Consider the following 23,750-nt stretch of genomic DNA (forward strand, 5'->3'; position numbering starts at 1 on the left):
AAAAATAGATAACTACAACACAAAATAAAAATTTTAGAATGGGAATTTTCTGAAGGATGCCTTATACAGTCTCTGACCTATGCTTGACAATTAATACATGTGTGGTTTTTATCATAACGATGACCATACCACAATTTCTAAATGGATTTACAACGGATTCAATAGATAAAATGCTCCTATCCCCAAAGCAGGGTAAATGTTATACAAGATAATTCAGAAATGAGGTCTTTTTCTTTCTATATCTTATAAGAAGGAGCATTAACCTGTCCTTTGATTACCCTTTGAACTCATACTTTGGCCAATACTGTGGTATGTACACATACATTCCCAAGATCTAATTGTTCATATCAACAAATAATTTTCAAGTATAAAGCAAAGTCATACGCTCTGAGGGGCAGCCTTGATGTTGAGAAGACGTGTCTTCAAATCCCACCCCCAAACACATATTGGACATAGGACCCTGTACAGTCACTTAACCTCTCTCCATGCCTTAGGCAGCTTTCATAATATAAGTTGTCAAAGAGTTCTTATCAGTCTATAGTGGTACAGGAAGGTTTCCTCACTGGGATTTCTCTACAACAGTGAAATCTCTCTCTCTCTCTCTCTCTCTCTCTCTCTCTCTCTCTCTCTCTCTCTCTCTCTCTCTCTCTCACACACACACACACACACACACACACACACTCTGCTGTTGATACTTTGTTAATCTTTTGTTAGTTTTGGCATGTTTATGAGCAGTTTTTTCTGCCATAAATAAAATGGACAAAGGTTTGAAAAGGAAGGGACATTTCTATCAGATGTGCTTGAAAACAGCAGCTAGCAAGCTGGCCCTGATTTTGACAACATAAAATTGCTTAAGAATTTGTCAGTGAAGGATATGACAAAAATGAATTTTTGTTCATTACGTATTCATTGTACTGAGGTGTACCACAGTACAAATCCCATTCTTTTAATGGAGGAAGGAACAAGAGAACTAGGCAGTCAAAAAGTCTTATGTGAGACACACGTTGTTGTAGATTTCTTAAGGAAAGTGGGTCTTGTTTCCCAAGTTCTCTTCTCCAAATAGCAACTTGAGCTGCCATATACTTTTTCTAATAAGTTTTAGTTTGACAGTATATAATTGTCAATTATGACTGATGAATTTTAGGAAGAATTGGACAAGCTAGAGTTCATATAGAGCAGGAGCTCTTTCTTAACTTGGAGCCTGTGTACTTTTTATATAGATAAATAGCTGTATTTCAATATAATGGGTTTCCTTTGCAAGCCCATGTGTTTTGCTTTATTCATTTAAAAGTGTGATTCTGAGAAGGCTTTCATAGATTTCATAGAGGCATTCATGGCACAAAATATTTTAAGTCGCACTGTTCTAGAGGGCAGCATCCCCAGTAACTAAAGGACTCAAAACCATGCATAGGAGATTGGTCGAAGGAAATGGGATGTTTAGATTTGGATGGAGAAGACAGTTGGCTTTCTTAAAGTATTGGAATGCTTGTCTGGTGGTTAGGTTCTGCTCAGCCCCTGCCATTCAGGCTGTAAGATGTCAAACAAAAGAATCAGGTCACCTCACTGGGCCAGGAGTCTGTCACTGGGAATTTCCAAGCAGAGACTAAATGACTGCTTGTTGGTGGTGTGATGGAGCTGGGAACCTGTTCTGCATGGCGTCTGGAATCTCCTTCAAAGATTTCAGGATTCTGTGAATTGGGATATTATTGAGTTGTCTCAATTAAGCTAATACCCCATTTAAGCCATTTTATCTCTTTAGGGACTTGCTAAGAAAATACAGATGATTTTTTTTTTCATTTAAAAAACCAAAAACTAAGTTTCATTGCTGCTGAATTACGTGACTTGAATTCTTTCATAGTGTGTTCTGGAGGTAGGGCAGATGAGTATAGTAGTGAATTACCAAAAGCTTTACGCAGGGAATTTTCATTACATAAGAAAAACTTAAACCTCTATTATGATCTCTACCTATGGAAATGAAATGTGTTTAGAAGAAACACAACTTGTGCTTATTAAGCAAAATGTCATAGATAATATATCTTTGTTAGCAGTCTTAATGTTGGTGAAAACTTTTTCAGAACTTAACAAGTTGGGGAAAACTGAGAGCAACATGTATTTTTTTCAGAAAGAGAAGAAATAGAATAAAGGGAATTCAATTTTCTTTCATGTCTTCAAGTTAAAAGGAGCAGTGTCTACTTTCTGACAATCAAATGATGAATACTTTTTTAGAGACCTGACCCAACTGTAAAGCATCATCAGGCCTAAAGAAAGATTCGGTCTTAGTTAGTTGCCTTGCTACTTCTTGAATCTTTCTAGTTCTTAGCCCTACCCATTCTCAGAGCCTGAGGGTGAAAGGGACTTGGGCAGCTGATGCTTTGGAAGGCAACATGGGTTATATATAATTGAAGAGGTGTGCCTGAGTTCTAGTGCCTAGTCTGCCCCACCACTCTGCAAGCCTTAGACATACTGAGCCTTTCTAGGTGTTGGTTTCTTCATCCATGAAATTGTAGGATCGCTGTACCGTTTGGTCTTGTATCTCTTACGTCCAGTGATTCTGTTTGTGATTATAAATTTCAGCAGAAAAGCGGAGTATGATGGACTAGGAAACAGCCAAAAAATGTCTTTTCTGTGCTTGTGCTTTGTGGTAATTCTTAAACTTATGTGTGGTTCAGAGGGTCATTTTTAGCCATGTTCTAGAAGCACAATTTCCGTTTGGTGCTTTTAAAAAATACAGTAATCTTGGTATTGTGTTGAACCAGTAAGTCCATCGGTTTACTCAGAATGTTATTTGACAAAGAACCTTTTACAGGGCAGTAAATATAAGGCTGCTCCCTTGAAAATAATAATGGAGTTTACTTCTAGTATTATTTATAGAAGTAGGCAACAAAATGGAGTCACTATTTGGAGACTGACCTTATAATTCGCCCTCAGCAGCATTGATACCTGAACAGCAGGAATGGGAAGAAAATGTTAAAATATATTTTTATTACTTGACACTTACTAGCTGTGTGACCCTGGGCAAGTCACTTAACCCTCATTGCCCTGCCAAAAAAAAATTTATATATATATATATATCTTTATTATTGCTGATTTTAATTAGTCAAAGACAATTTTCCCATTAATCAGTATCAGTATCTTAAAATATAGGGGTTTTGGTTCTTGGATCTTCTTCTGGCCTTCCAGAGTTTGGATTTTTCATCTTCATTTATTCCATCTTTGCAATTGTGATACTAAGTTCTTCCTAGGCTTAAAGCTGCAGTTTTAGGAGATCTTATTCATTAATGTCTTTTAAATGTTTTGAGATCCTTAAGTGGAAAAAAGATGCATAAGTCTGTTATCATGAGACAAAATATAGCTCACAACCATGAAGCCTGATTAATTTTTTTTTAAGAGAGAAGCTTCTTAATTGTATTATATTAATCGTTGCAGTGTTTGTTAATAGTTATCACAAAGACAGATTTGCTGCAAGAAGTGTTTCAGATTTGATTGTCTATCCATCTATATTCCTAGTAAATCTCTGTGTTTCTTAATGCTATTCTTCATCATAAAAGGGATGTCTTGCAAGCAGTGTTTTATTTTCTCTGAACATCCATTTGCTCATTCTTTTTTGCCTTGAAGTGAAACAGATCAATTTCTACTTTTAAGTGTGGTCAGCTTTAAATTGCTTTGAAGAACCTAGCAGAATTCCATGCTTTGATCTACTACTTAATGGTGATCTGATAAATTGAACACATGTCTGTGTGTGTATACTTATATATGTCTATATTTATATAGAGAAATTACCTCTATATAAAATATACACACACCCCAATCACGTCATGCCAGGTCAGTTGCTTCACAGATACTTCCATAATATGAGGAACTATAATTCCTTGCATAATCAAATCAATGGGGAGTCTGAATCATGAATGGGTTATATTTTTTTCATGTACCAAAAAATACAATTTTAAGACAAACAGGAGTTTAGAAATGGTAGGGTTTAGTAAATTGTTTTGCTCCTTTTTTCTTTAATAAGTACATACTAGCTTAAAATCTTTTGTCAAATTCAAAACTTCTTCATTTGAAAGGACAGTCACAAAAATTTTATAGCATTTGTTTATTAATAATTTTTTTCAGTACTGTAACAGCTTCTTTCTAATGCTCTTGCATGTTTCTAGTTTACTAATTCTGATCAATTTAATGTCATAACTGCTATAATTAGTATATTATTATACAATTGTTCTTATCTCAACTAAAACATAAAAAATATAGTTAATGAACAGAATTTATATTAAAGGACCAATATCTTCTTCCTTTGCCTATCAGTTTAGTCCCTTAAGGTCCAAATGCCATGATCTGGTGCATTTAACTCCCACATGAGTAGCTGGGAGTTTTGTGCCCATATCTAAAGGTAGAATTTCACCCAGAACCGTTTCAAAAAACCAATAGTTATATTTTTAGGAAACTTCAACAATATTAATCTAATAGGATACCTCCTCACACTTGAATTTGGGGCCATAAGAAATGGGAAAATATAGTACCCAAAAGATAACCTCCTGTAATAAATATAAACTCTTAAGAATTGATATCTTTTTATTGAAGTTGCAGAAACCTTTTCAAACATTGTCACACACCATTTTCAGATAACAGTAGTGAAAAGCTGAGCCCAAGACCAGGGACAGGTGAGCCAGTTTTAAGTTTACACTACAGCACCGAAGGAACAACTACAAGCACAATAAAACTGGACTTCACAGATGAGTGGTAAGTTTAAGAATGTTTTTTAAATGTTCTTTGTCATTCTGAAGAATTATTCCTAAAATTAACTTTCAAGTTGTTTTTGTTGTGTTTTCTCTTATTACTGAATAAGACCCTCATTTTCTGGCTCTAGCATTATCTGGGAAGTCTGCAGCTTACTGTTTATGTGGTAGGACATTTTCATTGTAACTATTTTTGATAGAAATCTTTTTCAATTAACCTATTCTTGATAAGTCATTCACCACTTAGGAAACTGACAATGACTCCCCATTGCCAACCCAACAGAGCTTGAGCTCTTTAACACAGTGGCATTTGATGTCTTTCATATTGGCCCCAACTCTTTTTCTAGAATTATCTCAACATTCCCACCACAGTCAATATCATTTAACTCATTATTCCTTAAACATGTCCTATAATCTTGGGGCAACTAGGTGGTGCAATGGATAAAGCATAGGCCCTGGATTCAGGTGGACCTGAGTTCAAATCTGACATAAGACACTTGACACTTACTAGCTGTGTGACCCTGGGCAAGTTATTTAACTCCCATTGCCCTGCAAAAAAAAAAAAAGAAAAGAAAAGAAAGAAAAGAATTGAAACATGTCCTATAATCTCTTGCCACTGTAGCTTTGCTCATATTGTTCTCTGAACCTGGAGTGCCTTCCCTCCCAAATATATACTTGTCAAAGTCACACCACACCTAGCTAAAATGCCACCTCTGTTATGAAGCTTTCTGGTATTTTTGCAGTCAGGTGTTATTTTTCTTCCCATAACTACCTATTGTCCTTTTATGGCACTTATTATAGTTTATCTTGTACTGCATTATTATTTCTTTGAGCCCTCTGACAAGAAACTCCTTGAGGGCAAGAATCACATCTTACTCCTATTTGTTTACTTGACAGGGCCTACCACAGCGCCTTTCAAATAGTAAGTGCTGAGCACATGTATTTGACTGAATTTTTTACAACCATTTTGAACGTCAGTGATTGTACTATGGCATAATATAGTTAGTATGGCAGGGAAGTTTCTCTCAAAGGCAATGGCAGAGGAGCACAAGCTCTGGTAGGTCCTCTCGCCCAATGCTAGCCTGGATATCTTTTGTTCAAGACTAGCCCAGCCAGGCTTCTCACCAGATCAGCTACAGGTGGGTGAATTTTTTATGCGTACCAGCTCTCAGACTATCTTCTAAAAGGTAGAAGAGTTGAAATCTTCACCAGTGGGAAGTCATGAATCCTTGAAATTTTGACATTTAATGAAGGAATAATTCTGGTATTCAGCTTTAAAGAAGGAAAAACGTTCCTAGATATGATCAAAGAATGGTTAGCAGTGATAACATAATAATATTCCTTTAGCTGCTATATCCATATGCAACTAGAGGTTCTCTGCCTAAAGATTTTCAAATAGCAATGATGATATAGACAATGAACATTTCTAGAGATGCTGTATTTCTCTACCTTGGAATTTTCTGTCTAGATTTTTAAGTTGATGGTTTGCATAATTGCAAGAAGGCTCTAGCCAGAACATCATTGCACATCACTTAACTAGGCAGTCTTTTCAGGTTTTCTATTTTGTGGTGTACATGGAATGTCCTGGCCTCTTTCTTAATTTGTAAATGCCCTAAAATAGGAAGGATACTAAAGGCTGCTATGAAATGTATTGTAACAGTTATGTGTAGATATGATTTACACCTGAGTATTTTACCTATGTCTCTAATTCAGCTTAATATTTGGAGGAGGGTCCTGCATTAATATAGAAACACAACACATTAACTTTTACATTTAAAATCTTTTTACAACTTGGCAGAAAACCAAAACAATAGTTTTCTACTAAGATATATGTACTTTAGTTGTCTCTTAAGATCATTGTGTTATTTTTGTTCGTTCACATTTCCTTCTAAACATTAAAAAATTTCTGTTTCTCATCCATTATCAACTTATTTTGAGATATTTCATTTTATTCTCAAACATAATGTAGATCCCTTAATACCAGGTATGCTTTTCTGATCAAAGACCAGCAGAAGAGTATTTGTAATAAATAGTGAATCTTCTCTTCTTCCCCAAAAGCATGATGAAGTGACAGCTCAAATATTTGGTGTATTCCTGGTTGTCACATCTCAAGAAAAACATAATCAGCTAGACAAAGGTACAGAGCAGGGCACCTATACGAGGATTTCTGTGTCAGGATCAGCTAAAAAAACCAGGACTCTTCTGCCTAGAACAACAAGCTCTGATAAGTTGTGGCTTTTAAAGTCTGTAACATCAAAGGAATGATTAAGTTGAACCATTTGCCAGGGACGGGAGAAGGGAGAAAGGACAATATGATTATTTTATGTCCAAATTCAGTCAAAATGCATCTAGACATTAATGGCAATAATAAAAACACAAGAACTGGTATTTGATTTTTTTAAGGAGGTTCCAGGACTGACGCATGCTATTTTTCACTTTCATTCTTTTTTCTTTTAATCAAGTTTTCTTGTACAAAATGACAAATATGGCAGCATTTTACAGAATCATACATATATAACCCATATATGATTATTTGCCACCTTAGGGAGGAGGAAGAAGGGGAGGGAGGGTAAGAGGGATAAAAATTGGAACCCAAAACATAAAATAAAAATGTTTATTATTTTTTTTTTAAAGAGGTTCCAGGGGACAGCTAGGTGGCGCAGTGGATAAAGCACTGGCCCTGGATCCAGGAGTACCTGAGTTCAGATCTGGCCTCAGACAGATATGACACTTACTGTGTGACCTTGGGCAAGTCACTTAACCCTCATTTCCCCACCAAAAATAAAATAAAATAATAATAATAATAAAGAGGTTCCAGGAATATTGTCATCTAGACTGACAGTAGAGTCAATTGCAGGGGGAAGGGAATATTACAATAACTTGTTATTTCTTATGCTTTTTTACATATCATAGAATTTAGACTCAAAAGTAACTGTGCAAAGTTTACCCTTTATAAGCCCAGTTTAAAAACTGAGTCCTTTTCTGCAATTAGACTCCACACTTTTGGTTTCTATTTTGTAGTCACATGCATTAAAAATTATTCTGAAAGTATTCCATACTTTATGATCCCATCCCTTGGAGTCACTCATGGTCTCTTCTGGGGGCAGGAGCAGCACCGCCTCAAGTTCTAGAGGAAGTGGGAGCCACAGCAAACCTGAGGAACAGGATCCACCTCGGGGCCTCCCAAGCCCCTCACAGCCACAGCCACAGCCACAACTGCAGCCTCCAAGCGGGGAAGCCAGTAAGGATTGTTTTCTGTTATCCTAAAAGTTTTAAACCACATCAAAGAGTGGGGGGCTTAGAGAGGCCTCAAGTTGTTTCATATCATTCCTGAGGCTGAGGGAGAGCAGACCCACAGCTTCTGGGAGTTAGTTCTCCATTTGCCCAAGTCCTTCCTTGTTTAGAGCAGAGAGGGAAAATTGGGATGCAGAATTTTTGTGGGGCAAGAATCGGGTTAAAATGTCATTGGGAAATGCTTAACAACAAACATAAAAATGCAGCAGACCATAAATACTGTTATTTATGCTTCTCTAAGTTAACACACTGCTCTGAATTTGAACACATCGAATTAGCCCCTATAGCTACTCTTGGCTGTCTAAGGGGGTGTGATGGTGGCAGGAATGCATGTGGCCCCTGCCTGGGGCCGTGGAAGCACACCACCTCTCTCTGTTGATCACCAGCAATTCCAGACCAAGGAGTGGATGTGACAGCCCATTCCAGACTTCTGGTAACAGACTCATTCTTTCCATAAATTCCAGCAAGAATTGTCTTTGTCACTGATCTGTGCCATAGAGGGAACCACATTGTCCCTCAATTATTTTCCTACTTCTGCCCACTTTTCAGTAAATCCTTTTTCTGCTTCTTAAAGTAGAAAGATATTTTTACAACATTGGTGGGTCCATGATGTCATTAGTTTGAGGAATACTTCCAATGATGTATATTGGAATCCCCCATCTTATCCTACAATTACTCTCTGCATCTCCTTATAAACACCTCATATCAGGGCTAGACAAAATTCTGGAGCCTTTCTTTTGTTCTTTTAGTAATAATAGCTTACATTCGTATGACACTTTATCATCTACAGAGCACTTTGCCCACCATAACCCTGAGGCAGGCAATATATAATAAGCCACTCTATTTTATAGGTACAGTTACCAAGGCTTAGTGATAGTACATGAATTACTCTGGCTGCTTATCTGGGGTTTCTTATTCTTCCTAAGTGACGAGCCCACACCCTTTCCCAAGCATATGGGTCCTCAAAAACATTTTACTTTGCTGCTGTCACACAAATTGTCATTGGTAACATGCTGCAGCCTACTTATACACCCACCAAGCAAATTTCCCTTGCCCTTTCGGTTGTTTATAATTTGAATTATTCTGAGATTGTGGCGTTCCTGAGTCACAGCCATGAAGAATCTTACCCTGTGGAGAGGCGGGGAGGAAAGGGGGGTGGAGGCTGAGAGAGACAGAGAGAGAATGAATAAGAATGAGAATGAATGGTTCAGTAGAAAGTGTGAGGAACAAAACATTAGGGGAAACCTAGGTTCAAACAGGAGATCTGACCCCAGTCTGTGGACTCTAAGCAAGTCATTTTACTTCTGAACCCCAATTCTCTGTGTATATGTATGTATCCTACTTTCTAGTCACTCACTAGTGACTCTCATAGTCACTTCAGGAAAAGTTCTTAAATCCTAAAATGCTAAGTAAATATGAGAACCCTTACTTTTCACTAGAAATTCCTTTGTTTGAACTTTATGGAAGTCATCTCTTGTGACATTTGTGTAGAGCTTTGAAAAAATATCTCCTTGAAACAAAATTATCTCTATAATCGCATCTTTCACTTTTTAATAATCTATACACGAGAGGCTTTGAAGAGGTCCTTCCAGGCTGAATTTTCTTCTACCAAGTTAATAGTTTTATTAAAATTAATAAATGCAGCAATATCTTATATTCTTTGTACCCCATTCAGTTACACGACCAAAAAAATGTATGTGATCTATCTGTGTAAATCTGCTGATTACTTTTCATCAGGGCTCCTTAGCATCTGCCTAGACCATTCTCACATTAAGTGAGATAGGGAACAAAAAGAGATTAAACAGAGTTATGACTGTTTACCACATATATAGTCATGACCTAAAAGTGTACATTTCTTTTGAAAAAATCTTGTGATTATAGGGTTCAAGTTAATGGGGAAAGAAAGCAACCCAGAACTTCCCAGTATTTCCTGTTGACTCTTAAGTTACCAGTACTATTCCACCCAACCAATCATCAAGGATTTCTTAAGTATCTGCTAGGTACCATGCTGGGTTTGGGGGACCCAAAGACAAAATTGAAACTGCATTGTGTTTTATCAAGAGAAATAACCTGTACATTGCTCCTTGAACGCAAGGACTCTGACCTTTTCTGTTTGGGACATAGCAAGTGCTTTATAAGTGCTTTTTCATTCATTCACTTCATTCAGGTAGATAAAAAATAAATGTGATTTGGGGGAGGTACCAGCATCTGGGAAGGGAGGATGACTAGGGAGAGATTTCCTGGAGGAAGTGGCATTTGAGCTGAACTCTGAAGGAAATTAGGATTGCAGGAGGCAGGCTCAGGAGGGAGTGTGTCAGTCATGGGGCAGCCTAAGCAAAGGGGATGGAGTCGTCCAGTGAAGCATGAAAAAAACCGAGAAAGATGGTCTGGTGGAACCATGTTATAAAGGACTTTAAATGCCCAAGAGGGTCATTTGTATTTTATCCTAAAGGTAATGGAGGCCACTGGAGTTTATTGAGTGGGGGAGTAAGATGGTGTTCATGCTTTAAGAACACAGGCTTGTCAGCTTTGGGCAGGGGAGAGACCAATAAGGAGGCCATCACAATAGGCCAAGCAAGAGGTGATGAGACTCTAAACCAAAGTGGTCACTGTATGGGGGAGAGAAGGGAGTTTGAAATATGCAGTAGGAGTTGGTAATAAGCAAGTAGAAGTCAGGACAGAGAAAGGTAGAAGTCACTCGTATAGGATGGATAATTGAACCCATGGAAGTGTGTTGAGTCACTGGCAGAGGGCCAGGAGAAAGCCTTGGGCTATGTCCATAGTGGAGTGGCAGAGTATGGATCATGAACAAGTAAGGAGGACTGAATGGTCAAACAGGTACAGGGAAAACTAAGAGAGAACAACATCATGGAGACCCATAGGGAAGGACGTGAGGGAGAAGAGACTAGTTGTGAGCCTTCTACACTATGGAGAGGCTACAGAAGAGGAAGACTGAGAAAAGGTCATCAGCTCTCACTGATAACTTTGGAAGGAACCATTTCATTGGATAGTGACTGAGAGAACAAGCCTGAGGCCTGGGCATAGAGGGCTTTTTCAAGATGTTTGGCAGTGAAAGGGAAGAAAAATATGGAGCAATGAGGCTGAAAATCCAGCAAGTGTTTGATGAGGAAGAACGGAGAAGATAGCTGCTTTTTCAGGCCTCATCTTCAAAGTGCTTTTATAGACATCTCATTTGAGTTTCTTAATGGCCCTTTGAGGAATTTAAGACTGAGGAGGTAGAAACTAGGGCTTAGAGATGCCCCATAAGTTGGTGAAGATCATGTAGCTTCTGAATGACAGAATAGGAGCTAGAATACATATTGTCTTACTTGATATCCAGTAGAAGGCTACTATAGAACAACATGTAAGGTTATAGTTATTTTTGCTAGGCTCATTTCTAGAATCTAGGATATCCCCAGAGTGTTTGTGAAATTTTAATGAGCTTTAGTAGCTCCACAGGTGAACACCCCTAATTTCATCTGATTTTGGAAGCTAAGTAAGATTGGGGCTGCTTAGGACTCGGGTGGGAGTTACCTGGGAATACCAGGTGCTATAGTCTTAAAAATTGGGGCTTAGTGGATAAAGCTCTGGGCCTGGAGTCAGGAAGACTTGAGTTCAAATGTGGCCTAAGACACTTACTAGCAGTGTGACTCTGGGTAAGGCACTTAACCTCTATTTGCCTTAATCCAGTGAAAAAGAAATGGTACATCACTGCAGTATCTTTGTCAAGAAAACTCCATGGACGGTATTGGTGTGCTATGGTTCACTGGGCCACAAAGAGTCAAACACAATTGAATGACTAAATACCACCAAAAAGTAGCTTAAATATGCCTTAAATAGGTATTACTCAGAATCCATTTCTAATTAATTGGTGGGGGTAGATATGACAACATAAAAACTTCACTGCAACATCCAACCAATTCAATATAACATTCAATCCTCACAAGAAACTGTTAGTTGGAGGCAGCTAGGTGGCGCAGTGGATGAAGCACCGGCCCTGGATTCAGGAGGACCTGAGTTCAAATTCAGCCTCACTTGATACTTACTAGCTGTGTGACCCTAGGCAAGTCACTTAACCTTCATTGCCCCGTCCAAAAAAACAAAACAAAACCTATATTAGTTGTTTGATACCGAGACAAAAATGAAGGCAGCCTTGACTCTATGGGGCTTTTATTTGATAGAGGAATTGGAGGTGAAGGGGAGGGAGCAAGAATACAATATGTGCCCAGAATGTACTCGGGTAAATAAATACAAGGTCAGGTGATGACAGCACCAGCAACAATTTCTTGGAGGTGAGAGATTTCACAGAAGTGGCACTTGAACATTTGAGGATGACCCAAGAAGGCTGACTGGACAGCAGATGTCCATTTAAGGTGTCAGATAAGCACCTGAGTCCCTGAAAGAAAGCCTCCTGGTAACTGAACCAGTATTAGGTAAATGTTAGTGATGGGAATAAAATATAATTTAAAACCAGTTTCTTTAAGCATAAGGAAAGAGGGAAAAAGCAAACTTGGGATGGGAAATTTGGAACATGAGACTGGATTCTGCAGTGTGATAAGTTGGTGCCTGCTTTTATAAACTCCTTACAAGTTAACGGTTCAGTGTCTCCATTCCAGTAGCTCCTGAGGAGTCATCAGAAGAGACCACCAAGATGCAGGAGTGCACACGCTCAGAAGAAACAGCCCAGGCCCCCCCAGATCCAGGTGGGCTGCTTTGTTCTGTTTGGATGATTGCCCCACTGTGGGGACTGAAAACAGTCATTAGAACAAGCATTTTCAAAGCCAGAAGTTCTTTTCAAGAACATTTCAGGATAGATGAATTAACTGCTTTTTTTCTCTTTAAAAAGGAATAGTCACAGGGGGCAGCTAGATGGCGCAGTGGTTAAAGCACCGGCCCAGGATTCAGGAGTACCTGAGTTCAAATCCGGCCTCAGACACTTGACACTTACTAGCTGTGTGACCATGGGCAAGTCCACTTAACCCCCCATTGCCTAAAAAAAAAAAAAAAAAAAAAAAGGAATAGTCACAATGATGGAAAATGTATTCAGTTTCAGATAATTTGGAATCATACAAGATAAGTAATTAAATTATGTGTTCCCTTTGACCCATTGATGTTACTACTTGACATATGCCCCATGAAAGGATAAGAGGGAATGGCCCTCTAGAGACAGAAGTATTTCTAGTAGCACTTTCTGTGGTAACAAAGAAATGGAAACAGAGTGAGTGTCCATTGAAAGTGTACACTTTCCATCACTGGTGGCGAACTTTGAAATCAGGTTAAATGATTAGAAATAGCTGAATGATTAACTGATTGCATATCATTTTCTGATCACAATCAGATACAGTTTTCTCTCAGCCTCTGGAATGCAGCTCAGAAGAAAAGAATGACCCCAACCTTGACAACTCTTGCAAAGTTCCAGAAGATTCTTTTCCAGAGGAAAAAAGTCAAGAGCAGGACCCTTCAGATCAACCCAGCCTGGAGGGCACTGCCCATGCAGAGGGTACACAGGATGAGCCTCAGGCCCAGGCAGAATCCACAGGGCCGATTATTCACGAAGAAACATTGACTCGAGGCTCCACTTTCCAAGAAACCGATGACAGTGATGATGAGCCAGTCCTAATCCCAGGTGCAAGATATCGAACAGGACCAGGGCACAGGTCAGTAAGCACTTCAGTTTTGTCTATAATGCATATCACTCATAGGCCATTATTTGGAACTAGAGAGATCTTCTAGGATTGTCACAGAAGAGGGTCCTAAATGTTTTGGCACTTGAGTTGCTTTCCCCAGGAGGGTGCAGATTGCCTGATTACACATATGCTCATATTCTTCTTAAAACTAAAAATGATTTTACATATCATATTCTTTCTTTGAAGAAACATCTTTAAGAGGTGAGTACAGTGTTCTCATTGATGCAAAACTCTAGCGATGGGCCTGGGTCTAAACTTAGAGAGGCAGGAAGATGATGTTAGACTGTGGGAGAAGGCTGGCTATTTAGAGCGCCAGGCTTATATTTAGCTCACAAGTTACATGTGGAGTAGCTGGCTTTGTAGAAAACATCTGTCACCACATTTCTACCGCTTCTTTAGTGACTGTTAACTGGGGAGGCTTGGACATATTTTCTGTATGAGTAGCAGTGTTTTTATCTCTAGTTCCTGCTGACCCAGTGGCTCAATTTAGAAGCTGGGAAATGAATGCTTATTAACTGAAACCTTGTAAAGAAGGAATTAAATTACTATAGTCCCTTTTCACAGCTCCTCACCTGCTAATTGAATAGGACAGAGGTTAAGTTTTTGAAAGAGCTTGTTTTGTTCTCATTCTATATTTGATAGATCATTTGAATTCATGGTATTGTGCTCCTCTAGAAAAAAACTTTCTGCAGAGAACGCCATCCAGCCAATGTTTCTCTCTCCCTTCTTTCTCACAGGAGCAGAGTTGGTATCTTTCAGGTTGCAGTTTAAGCAGCAGTGAAATTTCATTCATCATTTCAAATGTCTAGGAGGAGCTTCCTGTTGAGCAAAATATTCAATACATTAGCTCAATATGTAATGAAAAAAGTGAGCTGTCCTTGAGTTCTTCATACATTTCATCTTACTAAGCAGACACAGCGAGGCTTGGAATGGAAGAGCTGTGGAAACACATTACAGCAGAGGCACCATTCCAAATCACACCATACATTATTTACCTTGGGTGTTCCTAAGAGTAAAAGAATTCTGGTCTCCCTTTAGCCCTAGTTGGATAAGGTCTACATGGAGATAGCATCAAGTTCTCTTTTCCTGTGTTCAGGTCTGGGCAGATTACTCATCATCTTGTCTTCTTATTGCCCCTCCCTCAACCTTAGCACCCCCAGTGCTGCTCCTATAGGGAAATAGCAGTTCCCTTTTCTTTTCATATTTAGGCCATTCTTGGAGCATAATGCCATCAAAGGAGGTTCTAAACTACACAGTTTTAACTGAGATTAATTTTTTTTGTTGTTGTTTTTTTGTTTTTTGTTTTGTGGGGCAATGAGGGTTAAGTGACTTGCCCAGGGTCACACAGCTAGTAAGTGTCAAGTGTCCGAAGCCGGATTTGAACTCAGGTCCTCCTGAATCCAGGGCCGGTGCTTTATCCACTGCGCCACCTAGCTGCCCCCCTGAGATTAAGTTTTAAAAAGATACCGATGGTTCTAAAATCAAGTCAGAAACACATTCTAGATATGTTAATTTAAATTAATTGGAATCATGCCGTCAGAGAGGTTATCTGATAATAGGATCACATCTTTAGAACTAGCGGTGTGGCAATAGGGCCATGAGGACTGTTGTGTCTCGCTCTCTCATTGTGCAGGTGAGGAACAGGCCCCAAAAAGGTTGAAGTGACTTACCCTGAGATCACACAGGAAACAGGTCTTTGGGTTCCCCGGCCCTAGCCATCCTTTTGACCACATTCCCTACTTCCATGAATTTCATATAGTTTCCATTTATCAAATGCATTGATACTCGTGGCCTAGGACTGTGGACAGGAATTAGGGCAAAACCAGAGTTTTAAATACCACAGTTATTGGTAGAATGTGGGTGCTCATCTACTGAGGGCTTTTTTAAATAAGTGTCTCCTGACTGGTAAAAGTATAGAATCATAGGAACTTTAAAGCTGAAAGGGACCTTGGAGATGTTGTAGTCCAGCTCCCTCCCAGAGAGCCTGGGCTTTCCCAAGTTACACAGGGAGCGTGTGTGTGTGTCTGTGTGTGTGTGTACACACACAAGTATATATACATACATATACACATACACATGTGTATGTGTCTACATATTTGTATGTAAATGTTTGTATGTGTGTGTTTATAACAAAAGACAAAGCCAAGGACTCAAATATCCAGATCATCTGACTCTCAAAACCTAGACTTGCCAAAATCACATGATAGGGTCTTGCTGGTACTGATAATCACTTAGGCCAAGTCAGTTCTTCTCATTTTTATAGATGGAATATTGTGGTACTAAGAGGTCTACATGATTTTCTCAGCATTGTATAGCAGTAAATGCTGATTTCTTAAGGTCAGATTCCAACATCCAAAAGAGTCTGTTGAGGCTGCGTAGCAGTCAGGAGACCTGGTGCTAGTCCTGTCTCTTGCCCCTTCCCAAGAGCTTCCAAGCTGCTAGCTAGGTGCCAGGTGCATGGATAGAACTTTCACCTTCCCTCACTGCTGAGAGAAATGGATTATTTCTCTCTTATTAATATCCCGTTATTGAATTAGGACTAGGGTTTTTTCCCTTTTCTACTTCCTCATTGAGAAATCAGCCTGTAGATTATTCAGGGAGCCTTTGAAGTGCGGGGCTGATAATGAGAGGGAAAACTCAGATCTGTTCAAAAGGTGAATTGAGGGATTCTGTCCCATTATGTTACTCAGATAAGTCTGGGTAAAAGTGGACTTCCCCTTTTGTCTAGATTACCCTAAGCAGGGTGATATGACTATAGATAAGTCTCTTGGCCAAAACTGAATGATCAGAGTCACTTCCCCCAGACCCTTATTAGAATAAGCCCATCTCTCATTATAATATTCATTTTACCATTACTTGTTAACCAGTCAGAGATGATTGCCACCCTCAGGAACACCCACTCTTCCAAGAGAGTGTTGATTGGATTTCATGAAGGGTCTTTGACATTTGAGAGTGTCACTAGCCCCTTTTATTAATCATTGCTAGCATGATTCATAAAATGATTAATTACCCAAAAACTATGTCTCTCAAACTTTTTGTCACATTCCTGTGCCAGTGAAATCCTACATCCACTCCAAAAAAAGAGAAGAGGAATAATTAAGAGCTCAGCCCCTCATTTTTGCATGCCTTAAAACTATTTAGATTACATATGAGTACCGAGCAGCCCCAGGAAATTCTCTTTTTCCATTTATCATTCTTGTTCAAGGCTCCCCTCAGGGAGCCTTGTGGGGGGGCAGCTAGATGGCGCAGTGGTTAAAGCGCTGGCCCTGGATTCAGGAGTACCTGAGTTCAAATCCAGCCTCAGACACTTAACACTTACTAGCTGTGTGACCCTGGGCAAGTCACTTAACCTCCATTGCCCCGCCAAAAAAAAAAACAACAAAAAAAAAAAACCAGTGTGTGTAGCAGCTCTAGTTCAGGGCACCTAGACCCACCCCAGAAAGGCACATCAATATTAGGTGGCCCATTATTGCCAAGGTTCTAGAACCTGGGGACAATTTTATATTATTCCATGCTCAAGCAGACTCATCATCTCACATCTCACCTCATGCACAAGTATAGATTCAAAGCTGACCCAGAATTAGCCAGTCTCTGAAAGCGGGGAATTACCTTTCTGATTGATCTTTGGCATCAGGCCAGCCTCTCAATTTAAGGCTCCAAAACTTTACTGCTTCCATAGGGAATGGTAAGAATAAATAGAAAGAACAACAAAATCCCCAAGAAACTTAAAAATAATGGAAGAATGCAGAACAAACAATATAAAAGACATTTAAATATATGCAACATAACTTCAAAGACATTAAAAATTAGTTTATAGCTGTACACATACATGAGGTGATGGAGTGACTGGTATGACCATTAGACACTGCTTCTTTCATAACAAAATTCAGCATTCCACTGAGACAAATTTACACAATTCATTACCATCTACGGAGCCCGGGTTTTATAAAACCAGTCTTGAATTCAGGCATTAGGTGGGCAATTTATTTTAAGACTAAATATAATTCTTAACTTCTGATGCTATACTAAAACCTGTTCAACCAGAATATTTCATAAGGCCCCATAATATTGTCCTAACGGTATTTCTTTCAGTAATGCAACTTATAAGCCTTCCATCATTGTCCAAACAATTTGCAAACATCATTAACAGTGAAATACCTTTCTTCTGACAATTTTCATCAGAAGCAGTTTTTATAGCTCTTCCTTCCCAAAAACCACTTTTTCTGAACATGAACTACTACATATTTATGCACTTCTTAATATGTAGATCTTCCAGCTATAAGTCTTTCTTCCAGAGAAACCCTGTGAGTCATCTTCGTTTCAAAATGAGTAGAAACAGGTGTCTTAAATTCTTTCTCGAAGGGGGAAAAGTAAATACCTTCATAAATTTATATTCTGTTAGGGAATCTTCAAGGGTTTCTGTTTCCAGTGAGAATAAAGATTCCAGAGCTATTCTTTGAGAAGGTCCCACTCCCATAATTTAATTTGGCAGGCTTCAAGACACTGTCCAAGGTATAACTTTCCAGATTTGGATGAAAAATCACAGAAAAAGGACATGAGTCTTACAGACTTTCTCCCAAGCACCCTATGAGAGGTAGAATCCAGGAACTGATTTGGAATTCAGAATGCTCTAGGTCCATAAGGAATAAGATGCGTGCTTTGATAAGTATGCACAATTACCCACTGCTACACATTTCTGTTCAGTAAGCTTCTATTTCTGACTACCTAAATAGCCCAGCTTTTTTGAGAACTCTTCATGTGACATAGAATAAAGCTATTTTTTCTTTTTTTTCTTTTTTCTTTTTTTACGGGGCAATGGGGGTTAAGTGACTTGCCCAGGGTCACACAGCTAGTAAGTGTCAAGTGGATTTGAACTCAGGAACTCCTGAATCCAGGGCCGATGCTTTATCCACTGCGCCACCTAGCTGCCCCCGAATAAAGCTATTTTTTCACAACAAAATTGTGCACCAGTTTTGTATGTATGCCATCAAGGTTAGGACATCCCTTTAAAGTGTCAAATAAAGACTCAAATTTGCATTCTTTTAAATCAGTTGGGAAAACATGATCCAGATTTTTTTTTTTTTTGCTGAGATCAAGCATGAGAAGAAAATGTTTTAGAATAAAGGCTTTAACAACTAACATAGAGATTTTAAATGGAATGCTCCCATTAACTCTAAAAATATATCCCTGGAACTCTACAGTAAATTAGACAAATCTTAGACACTGAAATACCTCCCTCACTAGTTGGAAATCAAAACATTGAAAGGTTGATTCAGCATCTGGTCCCTTAAGTTTCTTCATGGAAGGGACCTTATCAGCGGGAAATCAAAGAGGAATAAGCGAACCCTCACAACAAGAGACAGTTATCTCTAGGGCTTCTTGAAATGATAGTGATTGGCGGTGATCTGCTTTAACAGCTTAAAAGCAACAGGCATTGGATGGTTGACTGGCTATCAACTGGGGGTTACACAGAATTGTACACAACAGGAAATCAAAGGTGGGGCGTGTTTTCAGAAAGATGAATACACATTTCAATCCATTGCAAACACATCTATCCCCGATGAATGAAATCCTTAAATTATTACATGCCCAGCTAGCCAAGATGGGTATTTTTTGTGAAGATCAGTGATTCTGTATACTCTGTATCTCCTTATAGCTTGTAATGGGTTCACACGTTATTATTGTGATGACGTTATTCTTGATGTCTTAGTTTCCTCATACATTTTTTTCTGCAAGGCAATCAGGTTTAAGTGACTTGTCCAGGGTCACACAGTTAAGTGTCAGATGTCTGAGGTCAGAGTTGAACTCAGGTCCTCCAAACTTTAGGACTGGTACTCTGTGAACTACACCACCTAGCTGCCCCTTCATACACTTTTAAATATCCTCTTCCTTATTTACTATCCAAATCATAGGGGAAAACTTCAGTCATTTTAGAATGAGATAACTGATCATGCAAATGGAGGACTTATACTAATTTAGAGATTTGACCCTTTGGGGTGTTTGTGAATGACTTTTAGTCATTTCATTTTGTGTTCCTTTCACTAGATTTAATATCAGAGGAACAGCAATAGGTGATAGAATAATGAGGTAATTCAATATCTTCCTTCCCTCCTTCTTTCTTTCCCTCCTTCCTTATGATGAATTTGCTAGGTCCTCATTTCCATGCTAACCATCTTCCTATTAACAGTTAATACTTTGTTTAAACTGACATAAATGCTGCACCTTATAAAACAGGCTGCTTTTACTGTCTGTATTTAGCTGCATGAACTGCATGGGAATAGAATGATTAAAAAATGACTTTGTGCACATAGAACCAGTGTTAACTTCTAGTATGTCAGATGAAAAAGAAACCTTGAAATAAATGTTCTTGAAAAACAGCATACCAATTTTTTAAATTCTTATTTGGGAAAAAAAATTATGTTTTCTTTACATTTCCAAAATAGGTTTTGAGTAATGATAAATAACATATACCAGAATTCATCATTCAAACACAAATAATTTAGTTGACCAGTGACAAAAACAAAATTTTATGATTTTTATATAGACTCAAAAGTGTGTATGTGTGTTGGGTTTTGTTTTTGTTTTTGATGGTAAAAATGGTTAATGACTTTATGATGTCATAATGTCAAGTCTTAATTGCTTCCTTCAAACTTGCCTCTTATGTTGTTGAAGTTTGTTTATTTTTAAAAATAATCTTTTCCAGTGAACTTCTATCCCATTTACCAAACATTTAGTTTGGGTACAGGTTCTACCTTATACCTAATTAGAACGGAGGCAGAAGTCCAGGTGGGTTTTAAATTGAAGGCGAGACAGAGGAAACTGCTTTACTTCCTCAGAGCAGTAGCAGCCTTCAGAATCGAGGAGGCTATTCGGAAAGGAAGGAGTAACAAGATAAGCCACAAACTGGAGTTCTCCAAATAAAAATCTGCTCTAAAGGCCCACGCTGGTTTGCGTATCTGTTTATGCTGGTTTAGGTTTGTGGGTACCTTTAGGGAGATTTGAAACAGTACCTTGGTGTTCACTGACTTTCCACTGATTGCTTGTTGTGGCTCTGTGATTACCAGCAATGTGGCAGAATATGCTGGCCTTGCTTTCTTGTTAGTCTTCTCCCTTTCATACTAGGGACTAAGTGGTGATTCCTGCCTCTTCAGAAGAGAGTCCAACTCAAAAAGCTGTGACATTTTCAGAGACATTTAAGGGAAATCAAGCAAGCATTTAGATATGATTATGAACCAATAACCAGTTTCAGAGTAGCTAGTGCTTACAGCCAACTCCCTTCTTTTAGGAGACTACAGTTGCTAGGCATGGTGACTGAGGCTGATGGATCACTTGAGTTTGAGAATTCTGAGCTGCAGGAGAGCAATCTGACACAAACATGGTGAGCTTCTGGGAACTGAGGACCACCAGACTGCCAAAGGAGGGGCCCACTGGCCCAGGTCAGAGAAATGGAGGAGGGTAAAGCTTCTCTGTTGATCAGCACTGGGTCTAGACCTGTCCAGCCTGAGCACAAGAGGGTGGCCCAGTCTCAAAGCAAGAGAAACACTACAGTTATTCTCCCAAAGACAGATGATTCTTAATTATCCTCGTGTGGATTATTTTTGAGTTTCTGAATCAGGGAAGTTTCTCCTCTTCTATCCTTACTTTGGAAGTCGGGTTGTAGAAGGTGGCAGCATCCCGGGCAGCCAGGACTGGCCGTCTTTGATACCCATTTCCCTGAACTGATCTTGCCCTAATCGGAATGTCTTGTTGGATGGAACAGGTCCACATTGCAGTGACTAAGAATATTCTGTTCTCTTTAATCCATGACCTTTCCCATACCTTCCATGCAGATATGATACCTTAAATTCCCCCTCCCAACTGAAATTCCCTCCCTGATAGAAGTCAGCTCTGCCCTCAGGGACCCAAAGTTTACTTTTCTTCTACTTGGCTTTGGGGAAATCAGTCTCCAGATTGCAGATTTGCATTGAGGCTCTAAGAAAGGCCAATTTGTATTTCTTTCTGTTTGGGAAAGTGCTACAAAGCACTGCTAACCTCATTTATACTTGATATGGGCTTTTCTGAAGTACTGAAAGCAGTTTGTTCTCTGAAGAGTTTAAAAACATTCCTTCTGAGAGAATGTTTATATTACTGACTGACTTATTTAAAACTTTTCTTAGATGATGCAAAGGTAAACATCAGTCTGGGCTTTCATGGGGATTGCAAGTTCTGACTTTAATGGGCTCTAAAGGGGTGAGGTGCTCCTGAAGAGAAGAATTAAGCCAACAGCATACATGCAGATAGGGGAAATAAAAGAAAGCTGTATTCAGAGATAGAGCTGAGCATTCTCCCAGACAGAACTGATTTTCTTTGTTCTTTCCATGGAGTGCCTCCCCACCAACAGCATTTCCTTTTCCTTACCCGATCCCAGGGGCCCTTGCTACACTACCAAGAGCCTTCCTACTAGTATGACCAGTTTAATTCCACTGAGAACCCCCACCCCCCAACATGGACACGACACAAAGCAGCAATGGTGGAAGACCTGAGTTCACGTACAGCCTAAAATGCTGACTAGCATTGTGACCCTGGGCGAGTCTCTTCACCTCTGTTTGCCTCAGTTTCCTCAACTGTAAAAATGGGGATAATAATAACACCTCCCTCCCATGGTTCTTGTGAAGATCAAATAAGATGATAATTATAAACAGTGCTTAGCACAGTGCCTGGCAGTAGTAGGTGCTGTGGAAAAGCTTCTTCCCTTCCTCTTTTCCCTTCCTATTTAAGCTTTACAAGAACTTACTATCCAGTCAATGGACTTTGTAATTGAGAACAAATTATATTTATTAATTTCATTTTCTAAGGAAAATAAAGGGAACCTCCAGGTAGAAGGAGGGTTATTTAGGGGAATTCAGGATAGAATATGAATTTGTATTTCAGATCTTACCAGAATTCTACCCAATTCTGAAGTCAAGAAGAATAACGATGCTTTGAATTTGAATAATGAATTTTTCAAAATGTTTTCTTGTTAGATTAATAAGAAAAAATTCTACAACTTTCCTTGATACCATATTTCCAGTTTTTACAACCTTTCAGTAAAGAAATTATTTCCACTATTTTTTATACCTACTATAATTTTAGTTGATTTTTTTCTTGTTCTGCCTTCAGTAGAAGTAGCCGGGTGGCATAGCAGAGAGAATGTTAGTCTTGGAGTCAGAAAGACTTGAGTTCAAATCCAACCTCAGCCACTTACTTGCTGTGTGGCCCTGGGCGAGTTACTTAACCTCTATGTTTCAGTTTCCTCATCTACAAAATGGGGATAATAATAGCACCTGCCTCCCAGGGGTGTTGTGAGGATTGATCCAGACAATACATGCAAAAAAGCTCTTACATAAGTGCTGGCTGCTATCATCATCATTATTATGATTATCATAAATGATTAGCTAGCAACTCAGTCTCCTATGTGTATCCTGCATATTTTAAATACGAACTAAAGCAACTCTTGGGCTTCTCAGCTTAAGTCCCTTAACTTTTGTCAGTTTTTAAATCATTCCCCTTGCTCTTAGATTGTGGGGCTATAATAGTCAGACCATTCTTGGAAAAGCTTTGCCAAGCTGTGAAACAAAAGGATGCTAGTTATTGTTGTTATGTTATTGTTATGCTAATTCTTGAGAGGCTGATAGGTGGGGAAGTGGAGACAGCACTGGCCTTGGAACCTGGAGGACCTGAGTTCAAATGAGGACTCAGACACCTGACACTTATTAGCTGTGTGACCCTGAGCAAGTCACTTAACCCTGACTTCCTCAGATATCCAGGACCCTCTCCAGTTGTGCTCATATATATCTTGCCATTGGACCCAGATGGCTCTGGAGGAGAGAATGAGACTGGTGACTTTGCATAGCCCTCCCTCACTCAAATCCAATTCATTGCAAGTCATGACATCACCTCCCGATGCCATAGTCCTCTTCAAGAATGAATGACAATAGCGATGAATTCATGATAAAATTAAAAATAGGATGCATGTTATTGAAGGACCGTGGGACATCTATAATTTAAAATAGAGTCT

General features: G+C 39.0%; 1 protein-coding gene across 7 annotated transcripts in view; it reads left to right on the top strand.

Moving 5' to 3' along the window:
* Positions 1 to 23,750, top strand: part of DCAF6 (DDB1 and CUL4 associated factor 6) — a 162,782-nt gene that overhangs the window by 121,886 nt on the left and 17,146 nt on the right. For 3 of the 7 annotated variants that reach the window (XM_043999774.1, XM_043999777.1, XM_043999779.1), the window contains 5 exons: positions 4,620 to 4,737; positions 7,841 to 7,974; positions 12,644 to 12,730; positions 13,366 to 13,684; positions 19,760 to 19,801. In XM_043999774.1, coding sequence (XP_043855709.1) covers positions 4,620 to 4,737; positions 7,841 to 7,974; positions 12,644 to 12,730; positions 13,366 to 13,684; positions 19,760 to 19,801 — 700 coding nt within the window. The remainder of the gene's footprint in view (positions 1 to 4,619; positions 4,738 to 7,840; positions 7,975 to 12,643; positions 12,731 to 13,365; positions 13,685 to 19,759; positions 19,802 to 23,750) is intronic. The other 4 variants (XM_043999776.1, XM_043999778.1, XM_043999780.1 and 1 more) reach the window with 2 other exon arrangements.

This window comes from Dromiciops gliroides, chromosome 4, assembly GCF_019393635.1.
Source record: "Dromiciops gliroides isolate mDroGli1 chromosome 4, mDroGli1.pri, whole genome shotgun sequence".
NCBI classification, from domain to species: Eukaryota; Metazoa; Chordata; class Mammalia; order Microbiotheria; family Microbiotheriidae; genus Dromiciops; species Dromiciops gliroides.